The 27,463-nt window shown below is 46.1% G+C and overlaps 1 protein-coding gene across 5 annotated transcripts in view; it reads left to right on the top strand.

Annotated features, from left to right (window-relative positions):
* The first annotated feature begins 3,625 nt into the window (after positions 1–3,625).
* Positions 3,626–27,463, top strand: part of ABHD6 (abhydrolase domain containing 6, acylglycerol lipase) — a 48,508-nt gene continuing 24,670 nt past the window's right edge. Inside the window, exons 1-3 of one of the 5 annotated variants that reach the window (XM_005898991.3) lie at positions 3,626–3,760; positions 17,491–17,555; positions 25,378–25,530. In XM_005898991.3, the coding sequence (XP_005899053.1) occupies positions 25,412–25,530 (119 nt within the window). In that variant the 5' untranslated portion in view covers positions 3,626–3,760; positions 17,491–17,555; positions 25,378–25,411. The remainder of the gene's footprint in view (positions 3,761–17,490; positions 17,556–25,377; positions 25,531–27,463) is intronic. The other 4 variants (XM_070359334.1, XM_070359337.1, XM_070359336.1 and 1 more) reach the window with 4 other exon arrangements.

Genomic DNA, 27,463 nt, shown 5'->3' with positions numbered 1-27,463 from the left:
TCTTATTAAAAGACTCTTAAGTCCTTGGGGGCAGGAAGTGTTCACCCAGAGAGTACGCAGCATGTAGTAGGTCCTTGGTAATGTTTGATGAATGAATGAACTTCTTTGACTGTTGACCCCACCGCTGGCTATGGTATCTTGAGTGAGTCTGTTAACCTCTCAGAGCTCTATCTGTAAAGTGGGTTGGCATATCTCCCAGGGTGATTGTAAGGACTAAGTGAGGTGATGCCCAGTGCCCGATCAGTAATAAGCGTGCATTAAACAGTGGTGACCATCAGTATCACTCTGTTCTGACTGGCATGCCGCTGAGACCAGGAGCTTTCCGTAGACTGCATGGCAGGGTGAAGCCTGGGCCTGTTTGCCGCACCTGCTGGCAGAGGAGAGGTTTCTGAACTCTTTCCTAATGCTGGGATGAGACCTGTCAGGTAATAAGGAGTTTATACTGAACATGACTGAAGGCGCCTTTTGGAACCTGGATGGCCCCTTGGACTGCTCCCTGTCCTCCCACCCACCCTTGATTCCTTTGTGAGTGTTCAGGGGTGTTATTGACGCGGGGATGGACCACACATGAGTCCCCTCCTCTCCTCCTGCCTCCTGAGCTTCACTGTGAAATGGGAGCTATTTAAGGCTTCTCTTCTATCAGTCACCAGCTGGAGAGGAGTCACAGAGAAGGTGACTCCCATCTGGGGCTCAGTGTATCTAAATATAAAACTCTGGGGAAAAAAGCCTCTTTGAATATAGAAACTGCAGACCCTAGGAGGCCTCTGGGGCCACAAACTATGAATTAGAAGAAAGATAACTTACCCATTTTTAGGTTTTGGAGAGGAAAAAAAATTAAATTTAAGCTTTAAGTGTTTTTACGTGTTCAGACCCACCAAGTGAAGCTTATCGGTGGTTTCGTGGGAACTTCCAGGAAGTTATCCATAAATTTTATTCCCTTATTTATTCATTCACCCCATCAGCAGCTGTTTGGTGAATGCTCCCTGAGCCTGAGATTTGCTAAAAAATGGTAAGTGAGGATTAAAGGTCAGTTTTAGTCCTTGCTGCCTCTCTGGACCTGTTCTGAGGGTGTTGAAGGACTGCTAGCTTGGAAAGACTTTGGCAGTGAGGAGAAGTAAGGCCAGAGAAGGTACATGGTCTTTGATGAGTAAATTGTCCCCAGAGCTCTGAGAACAGTTCCATGAAGCAGGTCAGATGTAACTCTTGACGTCTGAGTGATGAGATGTCCAACATGCTCCGGCCCCAGCTAGGGAGATTGCCCCATACTCTGGATGCATTCCAGCAGCCCTGACAGGCAGATTTTACAGGGCTTCCAGTGGCCTTGGAGATTCCTCTTTGCTACATTTCTGGTGCTTCTCATCTGTGTCCCATTCTTAGAACTCAAGACCTGCCCAACTCAGCCAGGTTTTGCCAGGTTGGCAGGCCTGAGGCTGCCTTTGTGGTGGATTGAAACAGCCGAGAAAGTCCTGTTGAGTACTGATCCCACCTAGGTCTGGAGCAAGAAGCAGGCAAGCCAGAGACTCAGTACAGTAGGAGGACACCTCTGCTGCTGCAGCTGCCGCTACCACTGCGCGTGTGTGCGTGCACACACACACACACACACATACAGGCTCAGCACGTAGTAAGTGTTCAGTAAATATTTGTGAAATGAATGAATAAATACTTTGATGGAAGGACCCCACAGTATAGGTGGGTCCAAAGGGAATTTAAGGAAGGCTTCCTGGAGGAAGTAGCATTTAAATTGAGATATGAAAAAGAGGTCCTGATGGAGGGAAAGACGAGGGCAGAAGAAGAGGGCGTCAGAGGATAGATAGCTGGATGGCATCACAGATGCAATGGACAGGAACTTGGGCAAACTTTGGAAGTTGGTGAGGGACAGAGAGGCCTGGCATGCTACAGTCCATGGGGTCACAAAGAGTCAGGCACCACTGGGCAACTGAACAACAATATGGAAAAGAGGAAGGCGTAGCCAGGCCAAGTGGGAAAGGATGAGAGTTCTTGGCAAAGGCTGAGGTGGTAGAGTTCAGCCCCAGTGCCCCTGGGGTGCTAAAATGCTGTTGAGGGGGTAAACTGAGGCCAGATGTTCAAAAACGTAGGCTTGGTGGCAGATAAACTAGACAGAAACAGTATTTGAGTTTTAATGGGTGATGACTTTTATACACTCCTTCTTTTTTTTTTTTTGCCTAGTGAGGTTTAATTGTCCTTAAAATGAAGAAATGGCCATAGTGGGGATTTAACCCATGGTGCTTGAAAAATTTATAAGATGGTGAGTTTTGCACCCAAGAACTTTGGAGGTAGATGATCTAGGGTTGGGATTCCCAGTTCTGTGCTTTTCAGGGCAAGTTCCTTGTCTCAGAAGAGCACAGTGCCCACCTGACAGCACCAAATGAGATGCCCCACATAGGGCAGGGTTACTTTGCTTGCCTGTGAACCTGTCTGTCCCTCCAAGCCCTTCCGAGGTAGAGATCTAGCCTGAGTCACTGGCGGGTGTGGTGCCCAACAATGCTAGGCACACAATAGGTGCTCAGATAGCATATTCAAAGGCAGAGACATTACTTTGCCAACAAAGGTTCGTCTAGTCAAGGCTATGGTTTTTCCTGTGGTCATGTATGGATGTGAGAGTTGGACTGTGAAGAAGGCTGAGCGCCGAAGAATTGATGCTTTTGAACTGTGGTGGTGGAGAAGACTCTTGAGAGTCCCTTGGACTGCAGGGAGATCCAACCAGTCCATTCTGAAGGAGATCAACCCTGGGATTCTTTGGAAGGAATGATGCTAAGGCTGAAACTCCAGTACTTTGGCCACCTCATGTGAAGAGTTGACTCATTGGAAAAGACTCTGATGCCGGGAGGGATTGGGGGCAGAAGGAGAAGGGGACGACAGAGGATGAGAGGGCTGGATGGTATCACTGACTCGATGGACGTGATTCTGAGTGAACTCGGGGATTTGGTGATGGACAGGGAGGCCTGGCGCTGCGAATCATGGGGTCGCAAAGAGTCGGATACGACTGAGCCTCTGAACAGAAAACGGCTTGGCGGTAAAGAAATCAGCCTACAAGGCAGGAGACAGGGGAGATGTAGATTCGATCCCTGGGTTGGGAAGATCCTCTGGAGAAGGAAATGGCAACCCACTCCAGTATTCTTGCCTGGGAAGTCCCATGAACAAAGAAGCCTGGCGCGCTACAGTCCATAGAGTCGCAAAGAGTTGGACAAAACTGAGCGACTTGAGCACGCAAAATAAACAATGCCGCAAAGGATTCTGTCGTCGTATTGTGGAAGTGTGTGTGGCCCTTTGGGTTCCAGCCCTCCCCCAGGCCCCAGTCAAAGCTTTGGGGTCGAGGCGGGGGTGATTGGGTTCTGCCACCCCTTCCCCTTACCCGGCACCTGGGGCTGCACAGGGAACACGGTAGGTGCTCCAGGATGTCTAGAGACAGGTTGGTGGGATCGGGTTGTGTCAAATACCAACTTTATCCTCCGGGCTTTACCCTACGACCTGGGAATGCCCAAGAGCTAGGAGTTCTCGCCCCTGAGCCTCCAAGAAGGAACGCGGCAGCCTGGGAGCAGCGCGGGGGCGGAGCCAGCTTTTCTGTCGGGGGACGTAGGCCCGCGCACTGCGCCTTTAAGACGCCCAGCAGAGGCGGGCCTGGAACTGAGAGCGGATGCGCTCCCAGGCTCCGCGCAGTAGCCGGGTCCGAGCTGGGGGCCAGGACCAGTGACGGACGTCTGGATAGCGCAGGGGTTGCAGACGGCTGAGGTCAGGTGAGGTGAGCGCCGGTCGGGGTGGGAGGCGAGGGGGTTGGTGGTGCGCATTTAGGAGGGAATATTCCCGGGCTCCCCCAATGGCCCCATGACCTACCCTACACTTCCGAGTCCGGACTGCCTGACCTCTTTCCAGAAAAAGGGTTGGGGACCTGTACCTCCCTTTTTCCTCCGTTTCCCAGCCCCAGCAGCAGCCCCTGCGCTCTCCCTTCCTGCACCTGGATAGGTTTGACATTCCTGAATCCCTGGTCCCTACTTCCCCGGGGCCGGGCTGCCTGCTGCCCTAAGCACCCAGACAAGATGAGGACTGGTCGGGACCTGCACGCTTCTATTCAGCCTCCCCGCTGCTTGCACCAGCCCGTAGGCGCCCCTCCCCAAGTGCCTCAATGGTTTGGAGGCTACAGCTCAGCTGCCCTGCCAGCTGCTGTCATCTGCCTCCATCCTGCCCCAGACATGTGCACCCCTCAAGACCTTTCCCAACCATAACTTACCTCCAGCAGCCTTTCAGCTCTTTCTCCACCCTGCCTCAGTTCCTTTGCAACCTCTCCTCCGCTCAACCTGTCAGTCAGGTTGCTGGTCCAACCACCCCGACTGCACCGCCCGGCAACCTCGGCATCCCCAGGGCTTCCTGGCAGTTGGAAATGCGGATTGTGTAACGCTGGCTGCTCCTGCGGGTTGTGTACCCCTGAACCCGCAGGGGAGTAGAGGAGGCCAGGCCGAAGGAGGGAGGAAGAAGTTGTAGACTGAAAGGCTGTGCCAGCAGGCCACTGTATGAATCCTTTTCTGTGCCCGCGGGCTGAGTGGTAAAGAAAAGATCTCACCTCTCACCGGCTCAGAAATCCCTAATGGCAGACTCCACCTGGCTGGGGTTAAAAATAGCTTCTTAATAAGAGCTGACATACAGTAAGCAAAAACAGGGTGTCAGGCCCTTTCCTAAGCACCTTTGAAAACCTTACCTGTCGGACTCCTACCAATACCCCCATATGAGGTGGGTGCCTCCATTGTGCCCATTTCTCAGACGAAAAATGAGAGGGATTCAGAGATGGGTCCCTCCCAGGACACACTGAGTCACCTCAAAGCCCCCATTCTGAACCACTGGGCTTACTTTATTGTAACTAATAAATTTTTATCAACATTTTTTAATATAGAAAGTTAGAAATTACAGAAGTTAATAACCTGTGTCCCTGGCATAAATTTATTTTTCTAAAATTAGGTTTTTGGACCAGCAAGGGATCCTTGGTACCCTCTTTAAGAATATTGATGCCCAAAGAGGAGAAAGGACTTGCGTGAGGCCACACAGCCTGAAAGTGCCAGGACTGGGGTGCAAAACAGGTCCTGGGATGGTTAATTGGTACTTGCTAGGTTCTCTGATGGCTGCCTCAGCCCTTCAGTCTGGGATCTTGGAGACCCTGCCCACCTCCCCTTCTGCATCGTGATGTCCTTCCTTTTCTGCTTCCTTTGCTCTAACCCAAGCTAGTGAACACACATTCTACCCTCTGCTGCCTTTCTTTAGGTTGTCACCTGCTCTGGGAATGCTCTTCATGGAATCTCTAATGTCTAAATTGTCAAAAGTTCAGAAATAAAACAAGTAAAACCAATAAATTACCAGAGTAGTAGTAATTAGTAAAAATTTATTGTGCACACTCCAAAAAGACAAAACCAGGAGCGTAAAAACCAAAACAGTGGAACGAGGCTCAGGGATAAACTGTTTTAAAGCAGCTTCAGTTCAGTTCAGTTCAGTCGCTCAGTTGTGTCCGACTCTTTGCGACCCCATGAACTGCAGCACGCCAGGCCTCCCTGTCCATCACTAACTCCTGGAGTCTACCCAAACTCATGTCCATTGAGTCGGTGATGCCATCTAACCATCTTATCCCCTGTCGTCCCCTTCTCCTCCTGCCTTCAATCTTCCCCAACATCAGGGTCTTTTCAAATGAGTCAGCTCTTCGCATCAGGTGGCCAAAGTATTGGAGTTTCAGCTTCAACATCAGTCTTTCCAATGAACACCTAGGACTGATCTCCTTTACAATGGGCTGGTTGAATCTCCTTGCAGTCCAAGGGACTCTAAAGAGTTTTCTCCAGCACCACAGTTCAAAAGCATCAATTCTTTGGTGCTCAGCTTTCTTCATATATCCATACTTGACTACCGGAAAAACCATAGCCTTGACTAGATGGACCTTTGTTGACAAAGTAATGTCTCTGCTTTTTAATATGGTGTCTAGATTGGTCATAGCTTTCCTTCTAAGGAGTAAACATCTTTTAAATTTCATGGCTGCAATCACCATCTGCAGTAAAGCAGCTTATATAGTGAGAAAGAAGTGGTGGTTTATTCTTTACAGTAGATGGTTGTAATATTAGAATTTTCTTAAATAATAGGGAATTAGTCAGTAGTTACCTCATGTCAACCTTGGGAAACAGTTCAGGTTTTGCGTATGATTTCTAGGGACATGAGCGAGAACTGACATAAGTGAGTCTTCCGAAATAAGTTAAATTAAGCTTTGTGTAGCTACACTAGTTATCATCTGCTCAGGGAATCTTCAAGGCTGGTCTCCATTTGTTTTTGATTTAACAAAACATTACCTACCCCTTAGAGTCTTAACTTGTCTGTCCCCTTGAAAACACTCTCCTGATTTCTCCCCTACTCCCACCTAAAATCTCTTTCTTTCTCCCTTGGGATGTGTAGCTGGGATCCTACCACCTTCTACTCCCATAATGGTGTTTGGAAAGTTCTGCAGCACACATCTGCCTTATCCTCTTGGGTGCAGTCGTGCTGTTAGGATTACTAGTGTTCCCCAAGACTCCTCTTCCCACCTGCCTGGTGAAGCCCCAGGACAGAGAGAGAGGTCCATGGGGGATGGGGTGGTTTCTGAAGTAAGGATAAGCTCAGAATTTCTGAAGCCTGCAACCCCAAACTCCCTTCATTGAGCTGCAGCTGATCACAGGGAGAATGACTCAGTGAGGTACTGAATATTATAACTACATGTTTGTTCATAACGCTGAGGGGTCCCACCAGAAAAATCAGAGAGACTCAGGTCTAAATCCCACTTCTACCACTGGGTAGCTTTGTGGCTGTGGGCCAGTTACCTAACCTCTTTGAGCCTCAGCTTCTGGTAATAATACCTGCTTTAGAAGGCAGTGGTGAGATTTAGATAAAGTAAAGCACAGGGCCCAGCACATGATAAGCACTCAGTAAATACCTATTAGTATGAAGAGTGACCACTACTTTGAATTATTGGAGAATTATTAACTCATTACTATATGGCTCATACTAATTTTGCTTAGTGATGGGTCAGGGGAGTTCAAGCCAAGAAGAGGTAAGAATTTTTTGTGCTTGGAAAGGCCTGCCTGTGAGAATGTCTTGAACTGCGATATATCATCCGTTGCCTTTACAATGCGATAAAATTGCCTATTTTTTAAGCTTTAAAAATATATGACCTTCTAGCTCTGTGAGAATCTGTGTTACCTAGAATGAATGCGTCAATGTGGTTTGTGCAGTTGTAAGGGATTATGAAACTTAATGATAGGAGGGAATAAAAAAAAAACCTTAGAGATGACCTTGGTTTGCAGTGTGTGTGGTTGGTTCAGGCCTATCTTGGGAGTAAGAGGTTCGATTCAAAGGTTACCTGGGTCTGGAGGAAAAGAAAGCAAACGAATGCTTTATCCTAGTAGGCTAGTAAACTGCTGAGACTGTGGAAATCCACTTCCACGTGCCATATACTTTTCCAACTTCTGGTTATTCTGACGACTAGATCAGTCATTACAGGGGTGAGTGTTCAGAAGAAGAGGCCAAGAATGTCACCTTCAAAGCTAGTGTTTGGAATTTGATGGGAAGCTAGTTCTGCAAATTAAAAAAAAATTTATTTAAAAATTTCTCCTAAGATTCTTTACTGGAATATGTTAGGATCCCATTTGATAATTTAAGGACTGTCGAGTTTAGATGTTATAAGACATAAAGTCAGCACAATATTGTAGAGCCGTTATCCCCTCCCCCAAAAAGAAAAAGTTTTGTAAGTTTCACAGTTGTATGAAATTTAGTAGCTGTTACAGCTTTTCTTTATTTCTATGACCCTGCAGGGATGTAAGCACTTTTCATACTGTCCTTTACAGTCAGACAGTAAAGCGTCTGCCTGCCATGCAGGAGACCTGGGTTCGATCCCTGGGTTGGGAAGATACCCTGGAGAAGGAAATGGCAACCCACTCCAGTACTCTTACCTGGAAAATTCCATGGACTGAGGAGCCTGGTAGGCTTCAGTCCATGGGGTCCAAAGAGTCGGACACGACTGAGCGAGTTCACTTTCTTTCTAGCCACATATGGCTATTAAAGTTAAATTAATTCAAATTAAATAAAACGTACAATTCTGTTCTTCAGTCACACTAGCCGCATTTCAAGTGCTCATGTGCCATGTGGCCAGCAGCTACCATATTAGGCAGAGCAAACAGAGAACATTTCTTTGTTCACAGAAAGTCCTATGGAAGGGACTTCCCTGGTGGTCCAGTGATTAAGACTACGCTTCCTACATAGGGGGCCCTGGTTTGATCCCTGATTGGGAAATTAAGATCCCACATGCCGCATGGTGTAGCCAAAAAAAAAAATAGTCCTTTAGGATAGCAGTCTTTAGATCTATAAGGCTATGGGAAAGTCACGTGGTTATAGAGTTAAATTCCCTTCTTTCTGGCAAGTCATCTGCAGGCCAAGAAATTGAGTATGCAGAGAATGTTTTATTGTTAAGAATGAAGATGTTAACAAATTCCCTTAGCCTCATTTTGGCTGAATGGCTTGCTGGCTTTTAACAATGCCAGATTCAAAGGATGGGGGAGAAGGGAGAATCAAATGAAATGTCTCTGGGAAGTGCATCTGGCTGCCTGTTAGAACCTTCTCTGACCTCTGCTCCAGTCAGGCTGAATCTGAATCTCTGAAGGTGGGGCCTAGGAATTCCAGGAATCTGTTTTTGTTTCTTTTCGTAAAGCTCCCTGGGTATTGTGCAGCCAGGGTTGAAAGCCTGGCAAGGTATGTATATGGAATCTGGAAAAATGGTATGAATGATCCTATTTGCAGGGCAGCAGAGAAGACACTGACAGAAAGAATAGACTTATGGTCAGGGAGAGGGTTAGATGACTTGAAAGAATGGTATTGAAACATACAGGGCTTCCATGATGGCTCAGACAGTCAAGAATCCACCTGCAATGCAAGAGACCTGGGTTTGATCCCTGGGTCAGGAAGATCCCCGGGTCAGGAAGATCTCCTGGAGAAGGGAACGGCTACCCACTCCAGTGTTCTGGCCTGGAGGATTCCATGGACAGAGGAGCATATACATTCAGTTCAGTTCAGTTCAGTCGCTCGGTTGTGTTCGACTCTTTGCGACCCCATGGCAGCATGCCAGGCCTCCCTGTCCATCACCAACTCCCGGAGTTCACTCAAACTCACGTCCATTGAATCGGTGATGCCATCCAGCCATCTCATCCTCTGTCGTCCCCTTCTCCTCTTGCCCCCAATCCCTCCCAGCATCAGAGTCTTTTCCAGTGAGTGGCCTTTTCGAATGAGGTGGCCAAAGTACTGGAGTTTCAGCTTTAGCAACATTACCATATGTACAATAGATAACCAGTGGAGATTTGCTTGTATGATTCAGGGAATGCCTATGCTCTGTGACAGCCTGGAGGGGTGGGATGGAGAGGGAAGTGGGAGGAAGGTTTACGAGGGAGGGGACATATGTATATCTGCGGCTGGTTCATGTTGATGTATGGCAGAAACCAACTCAATATTATAAAGTAATTATCCTCAAGTTTAAAATGCAGAAAAAAAGGAACAGCTTCAAGACTGTGCCCTTAAAAAAAAAAAACTCCTGAGCACTGAAAGAAAATGTTTCAAAGTAGATTTGGGGAGTGACTAAAAATGTTCCTCACTGATTAACTGCCGTAATAAAGATTGGAGTTGAGTGGGTTCACTTCCTGTAGAAATAGGTCTCCACTGAGGGCAGCTTTACGCCTAGGGAGTATTTGGCACCATCTGGAGACATTTTTGCTTATCAAAACTTGGGGGCCTCTCTCCACTGGTTAGAGGCAGGGGATACTGCTAATTACTCTCACAATGCTTAGGAAGTGGATAGGAAAGCCCCTCACAACAAAGAATTAATCTGGCCCCAAATGTCCTTTGTGCTATGATTGAGAAACCCTAATTGAGACATAGGGTCCCCTAGGGGCTTCCCAGATGTTGCTAGTGGTGAAGAATTCGCCTGCCAATGTGGGCACACGCAAGAGATGCGGGTTGGAAGATCCCCTGGAGCTTTAAAATAGCTCCTCACTCTAGTATTCTTGCCTGGAAAATCTCATGGGCAGAGGAGCCTGGTGGGCTACAGTCCATGGGGTCACAAAGAGTTGGATACGACCGAGCACACACCATCTAGAAGTAATTTTTGCAAACCAAAGTCTTCCTTAACCATGAAGATAGTCCCCGCTTCAAGAAAGATCACGATATTCTCCTAAACTAGACCTTCAGAAACCCTCTTGATCATATATTCAGTCCCAGCAGCCATGTAGCATGTTGTTGCCCGTCATCGGATGCGTTTCCAGCTGTTCCAAGGAAACTGCTGATTCAGGAAAACAGTACTGCCTGCAGAAGGTGTGAGCAGAGGTGCTTACAGGGCTGCACGTTGAGATCCTCTTCTTGTAAAATGTTTACCCAGAGTGACAGCAGCCTTGCTCAGGTGGTTTTCCAGAAGCTGTGGCTCTTGGCTGCTGGTGTTGGGTATCTGCCTCGTGATGTACCCGGAAGAGGATTCAAGCCTGATATGTGATGAAGTTTGGGAACTGAGCTATGGGCTAGACTCTGGGAATATAAAGATAGCGACAGAGAGCTGCTTACTGATGAAGCGTCTGAGCAGACCTGGCACAGCAGCAGTGCAGGGTGATGGAGGCGTATTCCTGAACACAAGTTCGTGTGGACAATACACAGTGCGGACAGACACCCCGAAATGGCGGAGTCTGGAGCAGAGTACATGTATAGCAGGGCCAAGCAAAGGGGACAGGTTACTCCCCCAGTGGGTTGAGGGGAGACATTTTTAAAAGGCGAATTAGAGCTGAGGGCTGCAGGGTTTGTGGCTTTCTTCTGCTTGGTTGGTGGTGAGGTCAAAGCTGTGCTCCAGGAATCTTACACTCAGCCTGAAGTTACCATCCTCAATCTGGGTGGGAGCCTTAGTTCCTATAGAAGAGATCGAAGATAGTGTTCTGTGTGTTCCTTGAGGAGGAACCAGGACCCTGCCCCAAGGCTGAACTTTTCTTTCTCGACTACTCCTCTGTTTCTGCAGCCCCTCTCTTCCCTGATTAGCAACTGTTTGAATCTGCCCTGTGGAACTCAGGGAAAGTCAAGGAGGCTGAATGAAACCTATTTCCTACAGATAAGGAGGGAGCACAGAAAGGCTTTTGTTCCCAGGAGGGCCCCATAGGGTCCTGCTCGATTTCAGTGGCACGGCTGTGCAGCTCCTCCCAGGAGAGCAGGTCAGTGCTTCCCAGCTGTGCAGCGAGTACTCATCACCGTCCAGTCCCTGCTTTGAGCAGTCTCCATGCATCATTTGATTTTCTCCCCACACTGAGGCTCCAAGAGGTTCTGTGACTTGCCGAGGTCCCAAAGCTGGTAGTGACAGAGCAGAGATGTGAACGTAGGTTATGGAACTGCACAGCTGACCCTCAGAGAAGCATTTACAGGTGGGGTGGTCCCAGGTGGCCCAGTGGTAAAGAATCCACCTGCCAAACAGGAAATGCGAGTTCGATCCCTGGGTTGGGAAGATGCCCTGAAGGAGGAAATGGCAGCTCATGCCAGTATTCTTGCCTGAGAAATCCATGGACCGAGGAGCCCGGTGAGCTGCAGTCCATGGGGTCACAAAAGAGTCAGACACGACTGAGCAACTGAACAACAACAACACAATGTTTTCCTAGCCGAGACTTGAAGGATGTAACCTCAAGTCCCCCAAGCAGGGCTGTGCTGGGGGTAGGGGAGCCACTGTGCGGAAGCCCTGTGGGTGTGAAGGAGTATGCCATGTCAGGATTGTAGATCTTTCAGGAAAATAGGGGGCAGGATACAAGAGGATGACATGTGAAGGATGGGCAGGCTCCAACTTGTCCATGGCCTTCCATGTCACGCTGTGGGCCACTGTGAGCCACCAGTGGAGTGGGGCAGAAGAAGAGAAGAACTGTGTGCCATTGGACAGCTTGCTTAAGCTCTCTGGGTCTCAGCTGCCCCTCTGGAGTCTCTAAAGCTACTCTGGTGAGGAATGCTCATTTTGTTAGTGACCATAAAGAACAGAGTGAAGGAATGGCCCGCAGTGGCGCTGGTGGGGCAGCACTGTGATTCATGGCTTGCCTGTTTGTCGTTTGGTGTTATACTAAGTGCCCACCGAGGGAAGGCGTGGTGATGCTAAAGTGCCGTGGCACCTGCAGAGATGTAGTAAGACTTGTCTTCACGGAGCTTGCAGCCTAGTGCAGAGTGCCGCCAGTGTTTTCATATTACAGCAGAAGACACAGATCACAAATACTTGTTGGCATGCAGAAGGAAGTCAAGGTTACTGACAGCTGGGGGACTGAGGGAAGGTTCACTGAAGGAGATAACGCCTAGTTCTGCCAGAATGATTTGTTAGAAGATGGGGGTAGATAGAGTGTGTAGTTCAGATCAACAGAAAATGGGGAAGTGGAGAAAAATACAAAGCTAGTTCAGGTGCCCCCACCAGAAGGTCAGATTATCAGCCTATCTGGTAACGAATTCCCCGGAGTTTCCAGGTTTTAGGGGGAATGTGGCAGTTATAACAGGAATCTATCCATTGCTGGACTTGCCACTTATGCACTTGGGTCCCACCCCATCATGCCTCCTCCCTTTTTAACCCTGGTGTCCAGCCAGGCTCCTGGAGCATCCATGTCTTGGTTATCTGTCCCTCCCAAGACATAAGGACATTTTACAAATATGAGACCTACCTTAGAAAGTGAAATTATAACTCTTGACAGAGACAGAATTTCATGAAATCACAGCAAGGGATGTTGGGGGGCTGGTTGACTGACGTGTGGAGATTGTAATGGGTGGCAGTCTGGCAATGTGAGACCTGTTAACTGATGAAGAGAAGGGAGGGACTTGAAGCTCAAAGGATTGGGAGGCCAAGTAAAATATTTTTGCAAAAATGTCCCCTGAATGATAGCACTGTGACAACCAGATGTTAAGTGGAAGGATTTAGCGTACTTTTAAGGCAATCCACATGAGATTCATTCGCTGTTCTAAGAATTAGCATAGGCGGCAGTTATTTTGTTCCATATTTGCTTTTGATCTTAGAACTGACAGCTTTTGATTTTTACTTATTTGGATAGAGTTCCAAACAAAAGTGTGTTTTATTCTTAACTATGAAGTTTTTTTTCTGATGCTGATTTTCCTGAGTTACAGAGATCTCTGGGGAAGAGCTTCTGGTTAAGGAAGGTAGGGACCAGCTCACAAAGGGCTCTGAATGCTGGACCTCGTACTGGAAGCCAGAAATCTTATCCTGATCAAAGTGCTGGCTGTTTATAAGAGAGCTCCTTTTTGTCTCACACTAGCTAGAAAATACTGTAGACCAGCTTCCCTCCTTTAGAAACGTCAGAACCCTCTGTAATCTCGTTGCTTTTCCTCTTTTTAAACAATAGTCTTTTCAGCTCGCTTTTTGATTGGAGGACGGCTGTTTTACAGTGTTGTGCTGGTTTCTGACATACAACAACTCAAATCAGTCATAACTTCAGAGCACAGCTTCCAGAGATGGGAGAGTGTTTTGGGGCTCTGAGGTTCTATTTCAGGCCTCTGCCACTGCATGCCCATACAGAGGGCTATTTTAATTTCTTTTAGTCATGTGAAAGATAGTCACTTCTGTGATGCTCTAGCACTTTACCTTTGAGAACTGACCTCAGCCAATGACAGTGCATACACTGGCACTCATTCGTAGAGAAGCGTTTGAATGAAAGCTTGTCCCAGGCTCCCCAAGAGTCTGAAGACTTGGGTCCATAGAGCTAAAGGATCAAGTGGCTTTTGGCTTCTCTTTTATCCAGTGGGAGACTGGCTTGTATCCCTGTGGGGTTGCCTGGCTTAAAGTATGGTTTCAGGCAGGTGGTTATTTCAGACTATCGCCACAGCTGCATCTTGACCCCAGAGGCTGATGCTTTGAAGGTGCTGGGCTAGCTCAGGGCACATGGCGCATGTTTCATTGCCCTGTCTCTTTGCCAGTACGATTTTTTAGAAGATATACCGCAGGGTATAAGCTACCTGCCTTCCAGCTGAGCCCCTTATTGATCTGCCAGCCTCTCCTCTGGCTGTGCCCCTTCTCCCGAGGATTGAGTAGCAGGATTTTCCAGTTCTCTGATCCTCTGTCCACAGGCCCTGCCTGGCTCGGCCAAGTTTCCTTGGCCACAGTACTGCCCTAGGTGGTAGAAGCAGGGGAGGGGGCCATGGGCTTGGATGGTTCTTAAAGCAAAAGCCCCCATGGGGAATCAGGTGCTAGTGATTTGGTATAAAGCAAGACAGAGTGAATCCTCTTATCAGTACCTTTCCCAGAACTATAAAGGAGATAGAATTTCTGTGACTGTTGAACATGTGAAATGTGACTAGTGCAGCTGAAGAACTGATTTTTACATTTTACCTAGTTTTGATCAGTTTAAATTTAAACAGCTAGCATGTGGCTAATGGCTACTGTATAGGATAGACCATTGCATTTGAGGAGTTTATATTTTTTATTTTATTTTTTAAGAGTTAATTATTCTTGGCTGTGCCGGTCTTTGTTGCTGTGCGGGCTTTGCTCTAGTTGCAGTGAGCACTACTCTTTAGTTGGGGTGTGCAGTCTTACTGTGGTGGCTTCTCTTGTTGCACACAAGCTCTAGGGTGCAGGCGTCAGTAGTTGCTGCACATGGAGTTAGTAGCTGTGGCTCCGGGTTCTGGAGCACACTCAGTGGTTGTGGTGCGTGGGCTTAGTTGATCCATGGCCTGCAGGGATCTTCCCAGACCAGGGATCAAACCTGAGATCCCTGCAGGGATGTCCTGCATTGGCAGGGGGATTCTTTACCACAGAGCCACCACGGAAGCCCTATGTTGTATTTTTTAATTAAAGAGGGAAAACCTTTTACACACACATGGTAGCAACTCAAGAGGTATGGTTCATGTCAGTGAACAGCCTCCCTCATCTCTGCCCCTAGCCTCTCAGCTCCCTTCCCAGCCCGACTCGTTTGGTTCTCAGCTGCTTCTGCATCCATTCAGAAACATTTTACACATAGGTAAGCAATAACATGCGTATTTTCCTCTCTTTCACACAATACAAGAGATGTTATCCTACCCATTCTCTTCTGTTCCCTGCTTTTGAAAGTTAACTATGTACCTTAGGGGTCATTACCCACAGAGACAAATAGAACAGACAGCTTCCCTGGTGCCTCAGGCAGTAAAGCGCCTGCCTGCAATGCAGGAGACCTGGGTTCGATACCTGGGTTGGGAAGATCCCCTGGAAAAGGAAATGGCAACCCATTCCAGTATTCTTACCTGGAAAATCCCAAGGATGGAGGAGCCCAGTAGGCTATAGTCCATGGGGTCCCAAAGAGTTGGACATGACTGAGCGACTTCACTTTCACTTTTCACTTCCATGCATTGGAGAAGGAAATGGCAACCTACTCCAGTGTTCTTGCCTGGAGAATCCCGGGGACGGGGGAGCCTGGTGGGCTGCCGTCTATGGGGTTGCACAGAGTCGGACACGACTGAAGCGACTTAGCAGCAGCATATATAATTATTTTTTGGAAGTGCTCAGCCTATTTATTTCACTTTATGCCCAGCCTATAATACGTAATGGCTTATATTAATTTTATTTGCATTTAATGACTGTACACTATAACTTGTTTATAAAGTTGTACCATCGCTTACTTAACATGTCCTTTATGAGTGGGCATGTAAGTTCCAGGTTTTTTTGACATGATAAGTAATACTATAACAAATAACCGTGTACAAACTTATTCTCACATATGTTCAGGTATGAGCATAAATAAATTCCTGGAGATTAGAGATGATTTGATCAAAGGTGTGTGTATTTTACATTGCTGCAGGTTTTGTCAAAATGCCATCTGTAGATTTTGTTAATGGGAATGTAAAATTATGTTGCTGAGGGCAACCCCACAGCCCCAGCTACACTGTCTGTTGTTACACTTTTGTTGTTCGCCAGTATGGTGAACAGAGATCACCATCACCTTGGAGGTTTAATTTGTGTTTCTCTTGTAAATGAAGTTAAGATTGAGCATCTTTTTAGCTAAGACTCATTTGTATTTCCTTCCTGTTCAATTATCTGTTCAAATCTTTTGCCCATTTTTCTATTAGATTTTGTTGTTTTTATTGATTTGTAGGAACCCTTTGTTAGTCTGTTGCCTGATATGTATCAACAGATTTTAATCTTGTTCATGCTATCCCTTTCCGTGTGTCATTTAAAAAGATTTTTTATGCAGTCAGCTTATTAATCTTTATGTTATGGCCCCTAGGTTTTATATCTTACTGAGGAAGATTTTTTCCAGAGTTCTCATGTTTTCTTCTAGAACTTTCGTACTTTTTTCCCCCTTATGTTTAACTCTTTGATCCCTCTGGAATAATTCAGGGGTTTTGTGGATTTACCTTCCATTACCCATCTGCCTATCTCCTCATTTTTTTGCTGTGGTGTCTTGGCCAGCATCTCTGTACTGTCCAGCCCTGCTTATGAGCTTTGTAGTCCCCTCTTGTTAGCCACTCTAGTAGAAATATTGTATTCATTTGCCCATTGGTTTGCCAGCTTCCTCTCTTTTCTTTCTGAGTAGAGCTTTTAGGTAACCCTAACCCCAGACAGTTTTCCGACAAAGGTCTGTCTAGTCAAAGCTATGGTTTTTCCAGTAGTCATGTATAGATATGAGAGTTGGACTGTTAAAGAAAGCTGAGCGCCGAAGAAATGATGCTTTTTAATTGTGGTGTTGGAGAAGACTCTTGAGAGTCCCTTGGACTGCAAGGAGATCCAACCAGTCCATCCTAAAGGAAATCAGTCCTGAATATTCACTGGAAGGACTGATGCTGAAGCTGACACTTCAATAGTCTGGCCACCTGATGTGAAGAACTGACTCATTTGAAAAGAGCCTGATGCTGGGAAAGATTGAAGGCAGGAGGAGAAGGGGACGACAGAGGATGAGATAGTTGAATGGCATCACCGACTTGATGGACATGAGTTTGAGCAAGCTCCGGGACTTGGTGATGAACAGGGAAGCCTAGCGTGCTGCAGTCCATGGGGTTGCGAAGAGCTGGACATGACTGAGCAACTGAACTGAACTGAACCCCAGACAGAGAGGGGAGTTTTAACCTTTATTTGAAGGTCTTAGTTAAGTTTGAAGCCTCCGGAAGCCCCTCTCACCCGAGCACGCCTGTTTCCCTTATTGCCTCTCTCATTTTGCAGCGTAGTAATCACCAGCTCAGTCCCATACTTCGTTTGCATCACAGAATACTTCTTCAGCTTGCATGCCCTCCTGGTCAGGCTTTTTATCTCACATGCCCTGCGTGCCCTTTGTGCACGTTGCTTAACTGGGGGAAGTGACCCGAACCAGAGGCAACTTTAAAACCATAGGATGTTTGCACTTTGCCTTTGCAAAGGAGGAAAGGCTCCGCCTCAAGTGAGGCTGGCATTATTGCCGACTGTTAGCACTTAATTCATATTCTCTGATATGATTTAATGCTTTGTCATTTTCTTACTTGTGATTCCAGAGTCTCCTTTTCAGCTTCTGCCAGAGCCAGTAGCAGTTGGGAAAGAAGGCTGTGCTCGTTGAAGAGTGAGTATGGATTTTTCACATCATAGATTGCAAAAAAAAAAGGAAAGAAACAGCCCTTAATGTGATGGGACTTACTCTGTAAGCTCCCTGGCAACCTTCTGCAGGCCAGCCTGTTAGCAGGTGGGGTGTTCGCTGGTTGAGTAGGTCTGGTGGGAGTGGACTGGAACCAAAAATTTTTTGTTTCTCTTTTTCTGGCTGAGCTGGGTCTTCATTGCTGTGCACAGGCTTAATTGCTCCACAGCATGTCAAATCCTCCCAGACCAGGGATTGAATCTGTGTCCTCTGCATTGGCAGGCAGATTCTTATCCACTGTACCCACAAGGAAGTTCCACCCTGAATATTTTTAAAGCTCAAGATATGTATCCAAACCCCACCCCCCACTCCTTTCTCAGATACTGTGCAGGGAGCAGGGCTCTGAGTCTGAAGGGAGTCAGAAGACCTGGGCCTCTGGGCAGTGGGATGCTTTCCTGGGGAGTGTAACACTTGAATCAGTCCTGAAGGCAGACAGGAGTTCATCAGGTGGGCGGGACAGGAGAGCGCTTGCCCCGCACGAAGTGGGCAGCATGAGAAAGATGAGGCCTGAGGCTCTGTGGGTGCAAACAGAGGTGTGAGGCCAGGAAGTTGAGTTGGGATCATAAAGGTGATCAGCGTTTACACTAGACAAGAGGCCCCAGTCCCTGGTGTGGACTACAAAGATTCTTCTGGCAGCTGGTAACAACTGAATGGGGTATGACAGAGCAGCCTTCACAGAAACGGGAGCAAGGAGAGATGACCCAGGCCTGGTCGGGTAGTTGAGGGAGCTGGGATCTGACTCATGAACTCTCATATCTGGTGGGAATGTTTCCTCCCTTGAGACATTCCTAGTAAATGTTAAGCCAAAGGAATTGGTTGTAAGGGGCTTTTGGGGCCATAACCCCCATAAAACTGTGCTGTGCAACACACTAGCTGTTACTCATACATGACTCTCAGGGATTTAAGGACGTGATGGACGTGACTGAAGGACTGAATTTTGAATTTTATTTACTTAATTTAAATGTAAATAGCCACATATAAGCTGCATTTTGTCTAGACTCAGATGAATTGGCTTCAGTGCTGACACCTTCTGGTCATCACATGACAGGAGTGATGAGCAAGGAGGAAGAGTGAAAGATACATCAGTCTGGGAGGCCAGACTGGTGGGGACACTGTCGGCAGAAATCAGCAAGTCAGGAGAAGGAGAGGAGATGCCCCTGAGACATTGTAGGACTTTTGCATCGTGGAGATAGTCAAGCAGGCTTTTGGAAAAGTCTGGAAGGAGGTCCTGGCCAGAAGTGTTGACTTTTTGCGTTTCCTGGTAGTAGTGGAGGGTGTAGAAATGGTGAGTTCTTCAAGGAAGACAATGAAGAGTGTATCGTGGGACTATTCAGCACTGAGAGTAAGGAGAGCATCATGGGAATATCCAGGGGAGAGAGGGAGCAGAGAATTTTAGGAACCAGGCCAGGCGTGCTCATAGCCATAGCTTGTTTATACATCAGGGCTGTCAGGGCTGCAGAGTACAGAGGAAGAGTAGGCTTAGCCAGAGTGAAGGGGAGACGAGGCCAGGAGGAGAAAGGTGAGCATCTCATGGCAATAATCCTAGGGTCATGCCACACTTTCAGTGATGGACTGGACAAGCTTAACTGCTTCCTTGGAATGTTCGGTGTGGTTTTCCTCCATAATGGAAGAGATAGATGTGACAAGGAGTGTGAACTGTTTGTGTCTCTAATTATTTTCTCTCTTCAATCCTGGGACTTCCACACAAGAGAGTCTTAGTGCCTTTATGTTTTTTTTTTTTAGCTATTGATCATTACTGATAGTTTTGAGAAACTGGTTTATCTTTACAAGAGTCTAGTTTCAGAAATTAGTGTTGGGTAGATGCAAAAATGTTTAACAGCTGGGATTTTATACTCAGATTTCAAGAGTATATTCTTTGGAAAGAATTTGCATATTGCAGAATTAAAAAAAATCATAAGCAGCACTGGTTAGTTTTTAAAAGACACCAGCAAGAATATGGTGGTAACTTGTTAACTTGTAAAGTTAGCATGTTACTTGCTCTCAAAATACTTCTGGAGAAGTACAAAGAATGTTGAAGGGGACAGTGAACTCCGTGCCTTTTGTGTAACTGATGCACAATAAATACCTGCTTAGTAAGTGCTGAGAGAAGGCAAAGAAGCAGACATACCTGCAGGACTGGACTGAAATGCAGCCCATGCCGCATACCAGTCAGGTGACCTTGGGGGCACTCGTAAACTTCTTTAGTCTTTATTCCTCCATCTTTAAGGTGGGAGAAGTGCTTCCTACTCCCAGCATTGTGGGGGATAAAATGAGAGGCTGTATATAAACCATCTATGCAGAACCTGGCATGCGACAGTCACTCAGTACATGGAGGCTATTGCTCTTCTGTCTTTGGCCACGGTGGTAGTGGCCATGGTCATTATTTTTGCTATTTTGTTGTTGTTCAATCACTCAGTCATGTTCCAGCTCTTTGGGACCCCATGGACTGCAGCACGCCAGGCTTCCCTGTCCATCACCAACTCCCGGAGCTTGCTGAAACTCATGTCCAGTGAGTCAGTGATGCCATCCAACCATGTCATCCTGTTTCAGGGGACTTCTCTTCCTGCCTTCAATCTTTCCCAGCATCAGGGTCTTTTCCAAAGAGTCAGTGCTTCGCATCTGGTGGCTAAAGTATTTTTGCTATAGTTTTTAAAAAAATATTCCTCTTTTTGAAGAGACCAGGACGTTAGTGTGTCAAGTCTGATGGCCTATGAGTAGATGTCTAGGGGAAGCCAAGATTCCATGAAAGTGTTTTATGTTCTGTTTGGAATTTTGCTTTATATCTTAAGATTTAACGTGTCAGTACTCAGAAGGACGGGTTTTAAAGGTCAGAGAGTATGTTAAAAGACAACTGTGACGCATTACACCTAACCTCTCACCCCAGACTAAACTTGGGAACTTGAGTCCAGATGTTTATTGGAGTCTGATTAATCTTTGTCCCTGCATTCAGAGATAAAGGCCCCAAATGCACAGCTTAAATGATACCCGGGAAAGGCCATGTGGCAGGTCCGGGTCTCTGGGTGAGAGTGTGTTACCCTCCCTCGTGCCATAAAGGCGGCCTCTCCTTGCTGATGTCCCTCATTTCAGACTGTGCTGCAGAGCTGCTAAAGTCACTGTCTTTACGTGTTGGGAGCCTCACCTGATGCACCAGATATGTAAAACGGGTGCATTTTTCTTTTTCAATCTATTCAAACATTATCAAACACTCAAACATTACCAAGCACCAAGTATTAATATTTCCTAGATACTGTTTTAGGTTCCAGGGAAAATGTAACAGGCAGGAAGATTCTCCTGCTGGGCAAGCCAGATCCTAGTCTTCAGTTATCTGGCATAATTTCAGAAGTGTTTTAAGCCACCAGAGTAGGAAAAGACAGAAAAGGTGTTTTGGATGAATGTTCTCATTACTATGGATGAATGTTCTCATTATTAAATGAGGAAACCAAGGTCTCACAGTCAAAATGTGAAAGGGCCAGCCTGAGCGCCCCGCCCCCAACCTGGGGCCTGTCCATCACTCACATCTACCCTGGCAGCCATTCATGTCACCACCAAGATGTTCACCAGATCCATGTATCACCTAGTTAGCATTTTCTTTAAATTAGTTCCTCCTTTTAAATTAATTTGCATCACTACCATAAATTGAAAATATCCATAAAAATCAACACAAAGAAACAGTGCTATTAAATAGCTAGGTACTGTTCCCTGCAGGAGGCTCAGGGGTTAGATAGCTATTTAATAACCACCCTCATAGTTTCTCTTTGACCTAAGCAAGACAGGAAAAGAACTGAAAAAAAAAAGATGACTTTCTCAGGTTGTGTGGGACTGTCACCTGGTGTCAGATAGCCTGAGTGTTCTGCTGCCTGAAGTCATCTTGCAGATGCCTGCTGTGTGGGCCTGTGCTTAGGGGCGCCCCGTGTTCTACCCCTTAGTTGATGTTCAGTCATTGGTGATTCCAGGCTCATAAGGCTTCAGTTTTTCTGTGCCCAGCTTCCCCCTTGGGCACATAGAGCTTCCTGTGAACAAACCCCAGCAGGGTAGGCAGCTGCCTTTTTTTTTGTTAATTTTTTTTTCTAGGCAGCTGCCTTTTTAAATACAAGTCCTTTGTCAGAAGAAGGATGTCATAGAGGTAGGAATAATGGCCAGACCTGTATATAGACACCTCAGAAAACATTAGTGGCTTCACTCAGGGCCTGGCTGTATTTGACCTCATCAGGGAAAGTACGCAGGAGTCTCTGTAACAAGTCCAAGACTTGCTAAATTGATGCTGCTCTGCAAAATGTCCTTAGCAAAGACTTTATTCTATCATTGAATGCAGAATGGAGCCAGATCGAACCTTCCCCCAAACTGACTGTGACGTCCGTAGCAGGCACTGATGAAGCCATGAAGTTTTTTTTTTTTTTTTTAATGAGGTTTCTTTTTGATGATCATGCCTTCAAGTTGGAGTTCCCATCGCCAGTGTCAGAGTCAGTGACGTAATATGGCTTTGGGCATAAAATGTTCTAATTCCTAGTCTAAAATAACATCATGTAATTAACTTCCTGCGGCTCAGGAATCAGAATTCATGGTGACCCTCAGCACTCTTTATGTGATGAAGAAAAGTCCTCTTGAATCTGACAGCCCCCATCTTCATCAACTGTTTTGTGACCCACAGTCTTCAAACAGATCTGTAAAATTCCCTTCACTCTGCCATGAATTTGCTTACCCCTTGACGGTGAGGCCTTTTTAGCATCATAAATTGTACCCAGCATTAAATAGGTGACTCCTCTTGGGAGTTTTGTAATTATTGAAAGAGAAAATAGTCAACATCATTGGGGATGGCTGTCCCTAAAACAAACAGGATTGAACCCACGTTGTAACTTTGTTATTAATTTGTTTGTACCTTATTTGTGTCCTGTGCTATTCTAGGCACTGAGAACACCCATGTAGCATTATTCCTATCCTCAAGGAGCTCTGGTTCTAGGAAGAGAAAGAGGCCAGTGAGTGATATAAGTGGGCTGGAAAAAAGCTGTTTACAGTGACTGAGAAACGGAGGGAAGAGTTGAGTCAGAAGCACAGGCAGTGCTCGTGCCACTGAGAAGGCAGCAGCTTTCATTGCTGTAGACTCAGGGCTGTCCCCAGGTAGAGTGTGTATGGAACTGAAAGGACCATCTACAGATGCCTCTGCCTCCCCCTCTGGACTAAGGAGCTTGTTTCACCAAGCCTCTCACAAGAGACCAAACATCTAAATGGAGACATCACATCTTCGTGAAGAAATTTGGGGTGATGAATGTGGTTATTTAACAGCAAAGATGTTATAAAATCTGAGGAAAGGCCATTTGAAAAAAAAAAAGGTCAGAGGATGTGGAGTTAGGAGCAAAGAGAGTGGGTCCAAGTCAGTAATCTGTTACTCAGCCTCTCTGTGCCTTTGTTGCTTCAGCCTATTCAGTTCAGTTCAGGTCAGTCACTCAGTCGTGTCTGGCTCTTTGCGACCCCATGAATCGCAGCACGCCAGGCCTCTATGTCTATCACCAACTCCCGGAGTTTACCCAAACTCATGTCCATCGAGTCGGTGATGCCATCCAGCCATCTCATCCTCTGTCGTCCCCTTCTCCTCCTGCCCCCAATCAGGGGGGCATCAGGGTCTTTTTCAATGAGTCAACTCTTCGCGTGAGGTGGCCAAAGTATTGGAGTTTCAGCTTCAACATCAGTCCTTCCAGTGAACACCCAGGACCAATTTCCCTTAGGATGGACTGGTTGGATCTCCTTGCAGTCCAAGGGACTCTCAAGAGTCTTCTGGAACATCAGAGTTCAAAAGCATCAATTCTTCGGCGCTCAGCCTTCTTCACAGTCCAACTCTCACATCCATACATGACCACTGGAAAACCATAGCCTTGACTAGATGGACCTTGGTTGGCAAAGTAATGTCTCTGCTTTTTAATATGCTGTCTAGGTTGGTCATAACTTTCCTTCCAAGGAGTAAACATCTTTTAATTTCATGGCTGCAGTCACCATCTGCAGTGGATAAAGCTCTCACCATGCCTGTTTGATGAGGTTGGTATACTGTGTCAAGGTTTAGCAAATTACAACCCGAAGCCTGTTTTTTACAGTAAAGTCTTACTGGGATATGGTCACACCCATTCATTTCATGTTGTACGGCTGCTGTCTCACTGCAAAGGCAGCTTGAGTAGTTATGACAGAGACCTATGACCCACAATGCTGAACTATGTATCATCTGCCCTTTGCAGAGGAAGTGGGCTGACCCCCACACTCAGTGGGCTTGAGGTCATACTGTGCCATCATGAAATCATTATATAGTTGAAGTACACATCAGTTGATAGAGGTGTATGGGGCAGAGCTCTCTGTTTCACAGGAAATATAAAGAAGACCATGATTTGCTAGATGTGTGCTTTTTCTTGAAGAAGAGTCCTTTTTATGTTAGTGAGACGCACACTTAACACAAGTGACGGAGTCCTCAGGTGACAAAGGGCCACACCTGACCAACAGATCCTAGCAGGCGTTGTCTTCTCTACTGGGGAGGATGATGGAACTTGAAATACTTTTTAAATTCTATGGGAAATAAACCGTGTTGTTCATGAGACAGAACTGGGTGGGGGCCTCTAATTGAGAGGTGACTTCCAGAGCCCTTGGAAATGGGTCAGGCCCCAGTCTGGGTGCTGGGGATACAGTCCCTGCCCTCCTGGGGCTCCCATTCTAGCCTGCACATGTGTCCTCCAAGTCTTTGGGAGGACATCAGAAAGTGCATTGGAAGCTCGGATGTTGACGTGTTCCCTCCTAAATTTTTATTGTGTTACTTATTTTTGAATAACCCATATATGAATAGGGCTTCCCTGGTGGCTCAGACAGTAAAAAATCTGCATGCAATGCAGGAGACTGAGGTTTGATCCATGGGTTTTGGGAAGATCCCCTGGAGAAAGTATTGGCACCCCACTCCAGTAATCTTGCCTGAAGAATCCCATGGGCAGAGGAGCTTGGCAGGCACAGTCCATGGGGTCACAAAGAGTCAGACACAACTGAGCAACTAACACTTCATTTCATGCATGTACATGATAAATAACCAAAAGATTTTAAAAGGTAGACTGTGAAAAGCAAGTTTCCCTCTGTCCCTGACTCCCAGCTACCTGATTGCCCACTTCAGATGCAACTGCTATTACTGGTTTCATGTATACCTTCCAGTGATATTCTGTATATAGATAGGCATTTATATGCACGTGTTCTTTCTTTCTCTCTTTCTCTGTCTTTCAGGTCTTCTATCCTCTAATTTTTATTTTTTAAAAATTGCAAACCTAATAGGAAAGTTGAAGGTTACAGCTGGGTTCACCAGTACGTTTCACCACCTTTACTTTATTTCTCCCTTCTGTACACACACACATACGCACAAACACATATATACATTTTTTCTTCCTCAACTTTTAAAAGTGAGTAGCAGATATTACTATATTTTAGCCCTTAATATTTACTTCAGCAAATGCTATGAACAAGGATGTTTTCTTACATATAAACATAACCACTACTTCATCACTGCAGTCACTGATCTAATAATATTGTCTAATAACCAGTTCTTACTCAAATTTCCCCAATTGTTCTTAAAATTTCCTTTATAGCTTAAAAAAAATATCATCTCAAGGATTCCTCATTACCTACACTTTTTTCCTCCTGATCCTTCTCTTCATTCTGGGTTGTTCACTTCTCACTTCCACTTTGCTTCTTCACCTTGTCTCTTGAGACAGAGTTTCAGTGCTGTCTGTTTTTTCAGCCCCTCTAGGTATAAGCCAGACCTAAAGAGCAGGATGGATCTTGACGTGGTTAACATGTTTGTGATCGCGGGTGGGACGCTGGCCCTGCCGATCCTGGCATTCGTAGCCTCTTTTCTCCTGTGGCCTTCAGCCCTGATAAGAATCTATTACTGGTAAGTTCATTTTACAGTTCAGAATTTTCAAGGGCATCATGATCATACCGCTTTCTTTGCTTTGTGGTTGTGGCTGTTCGACATTTATCATGAAATATTCCAGACGTGGGGGCTTCCCAGGTGGCGCTAGTGGTAAGGACCCTCCCTGCCAGTGCAGGAGACATAAGAGACATGGGTTTGACTCCTGGGTTGGAAAGATCCCCTGGAGGAGAAAATGGCAACCTACTCCAGTATTCTTGCCTGGAAAATCCCATAGACAGAGGAGCCTGACGGGCTACAATCTATGGGGTCGCAGAGTCAGAGATGACCGAGTGACTGAGCACTCATTTCAGACTTACAGAAAAGTTGAAAGGTGTCCTTTTTGTCCTTGGGAATGTTGGGAATGTTCCTGAAGAATTGGTACTGGTAGCTTCTCCCCAGGTAAATTCTTCCAGGTTTCCAATGGTGTCTTTGCTCAGGAGACCACTCTCTCTCCCAAAATCACTGATTCTGCGTGCATTTGTAGGAAGGCATTTGGTTTTTCTTGGTCATTGGATTCTGATCCAGTGATGTTTTGACAGGTATGGTGATAATCACTGAAAAATGAGTTAGAAACACCAGAATCATGGACATGGCATGGATAGGACAGAATGTTTTTTGATTTGTCTAAAAGTGTTCATTAGTAAAGTGACAGGAAAAAAAGTTTCCAAAACTTCTGTCATTCTTAAATCATTCTCATGCTTCTTTCCTTGTTAGCACACCACCTCTAGTTTTCTTTTGTGTTTTCTTTAGAGTAAATGACTTTAAAACAAAATCTTACATTAATTTCTGAGTGACATAAATATCACTACCTTTAGTGGAAAGCTTGCCATCCTTGCCACAAACAATAAATTAATATAAAAAGTAAAAATGAGCACAATGCTTTACACTCTGTTCATGAATTCTAGCCTAGATACCATTGCTTGCCAAGGATTGACTCCTTTCTCTTTGTTACAAAAGCTGAGAGGTGTGAGAGTTGCAGAGCTTTTCTCCTTTGATGAAAGCAGGTTTATGGTTGAAAAGAGAGAGGATTTCTCATGATGTACTTCAGTAACTTTTCATACCGCAGTCCATTTACCAGAGAAAATCACCCCTCACACGCCCATGAATTTATCCCATGAAGGCGGAAGTACTGAAATCAACCTGGTTCGTCTCTGTGCCATAGGGAAGCACATTGAGATTTAACCAGGACTTCTGGAACATAGGACTACCTTCTGAGCCCCACAAGGAAGAATGCAGGGAAACTGTGCTTGTGCCCTTTATCCACCCTCCCTTCTGGCTCCCTTTTGTTTCATTAGAGTGTGGAATTTTCCGCCTGCCAGCCAGGCTCTGATCCTTGAAAAGAAGCTAATTGAACAGAAGGGAGCTTTCATCTTTCACTCTCTCTTGTGGGGAGGTGATGACCCCTTTAGTGGGTCACCCAACACCCACCTCTGTGTTGATGAAGCTAAGACTCTGGCTGCTTAGAGGCCATTGCCTTGCAGCACTCCAGCACAGCAGGAGTGCTGTGGGGTCAAGACGCCTATGGGACCCCTGACGGGGAGAGACCAGAGTGGTGTGCCCCACTCAGTCCTGCAGGGGCACTGTGGACCTGCACACACAAATTCCATGTTTCTTAAGTCAAAGTGAAGCAGAGGGTGCAGCTCCACGATGTGTCCCATAACCTTGGATGTGGCTGCAAACAGAGGTGTGATTGTTCCACCCAAAGGCTGTTTCTACCAACCACGTGTGGAAACCAGCCTCTGTGCTGCACAGTCCCCCACCCCCAAGTTCCTCAGGCCATCATGGAGAAAGCTTTAGGACTGTTAGAATAATTTTGATGCTTGATTTTTCAAGAGAAAATTAATGTCATTGCAAATAATTGACTTTTTTGAGTTAAAACTAATGTGGTTTAGACTTCACATTTTAAAGCATA

Source organism: Bos mutus, chromosome 22, assembly GCF_027580195.1.
Source record: "Bos mutus isolate GX-2022 chromosome 22, NWIPB_WYAK_1.1, whole genome shotgun sequence".
Classification (NCBI taxonomy): domain Eukaryota; kingdom Metazoa; phylum Chordata; class Mammalia; order Artiodactyla; family Bovidae; genus Bos; species Bos mutus.
The sequence above is the reverse complement of the archived record's forward strand: the minus strand, read 5'-3'. Positions and strand labels throughout refer to the sequence as shown.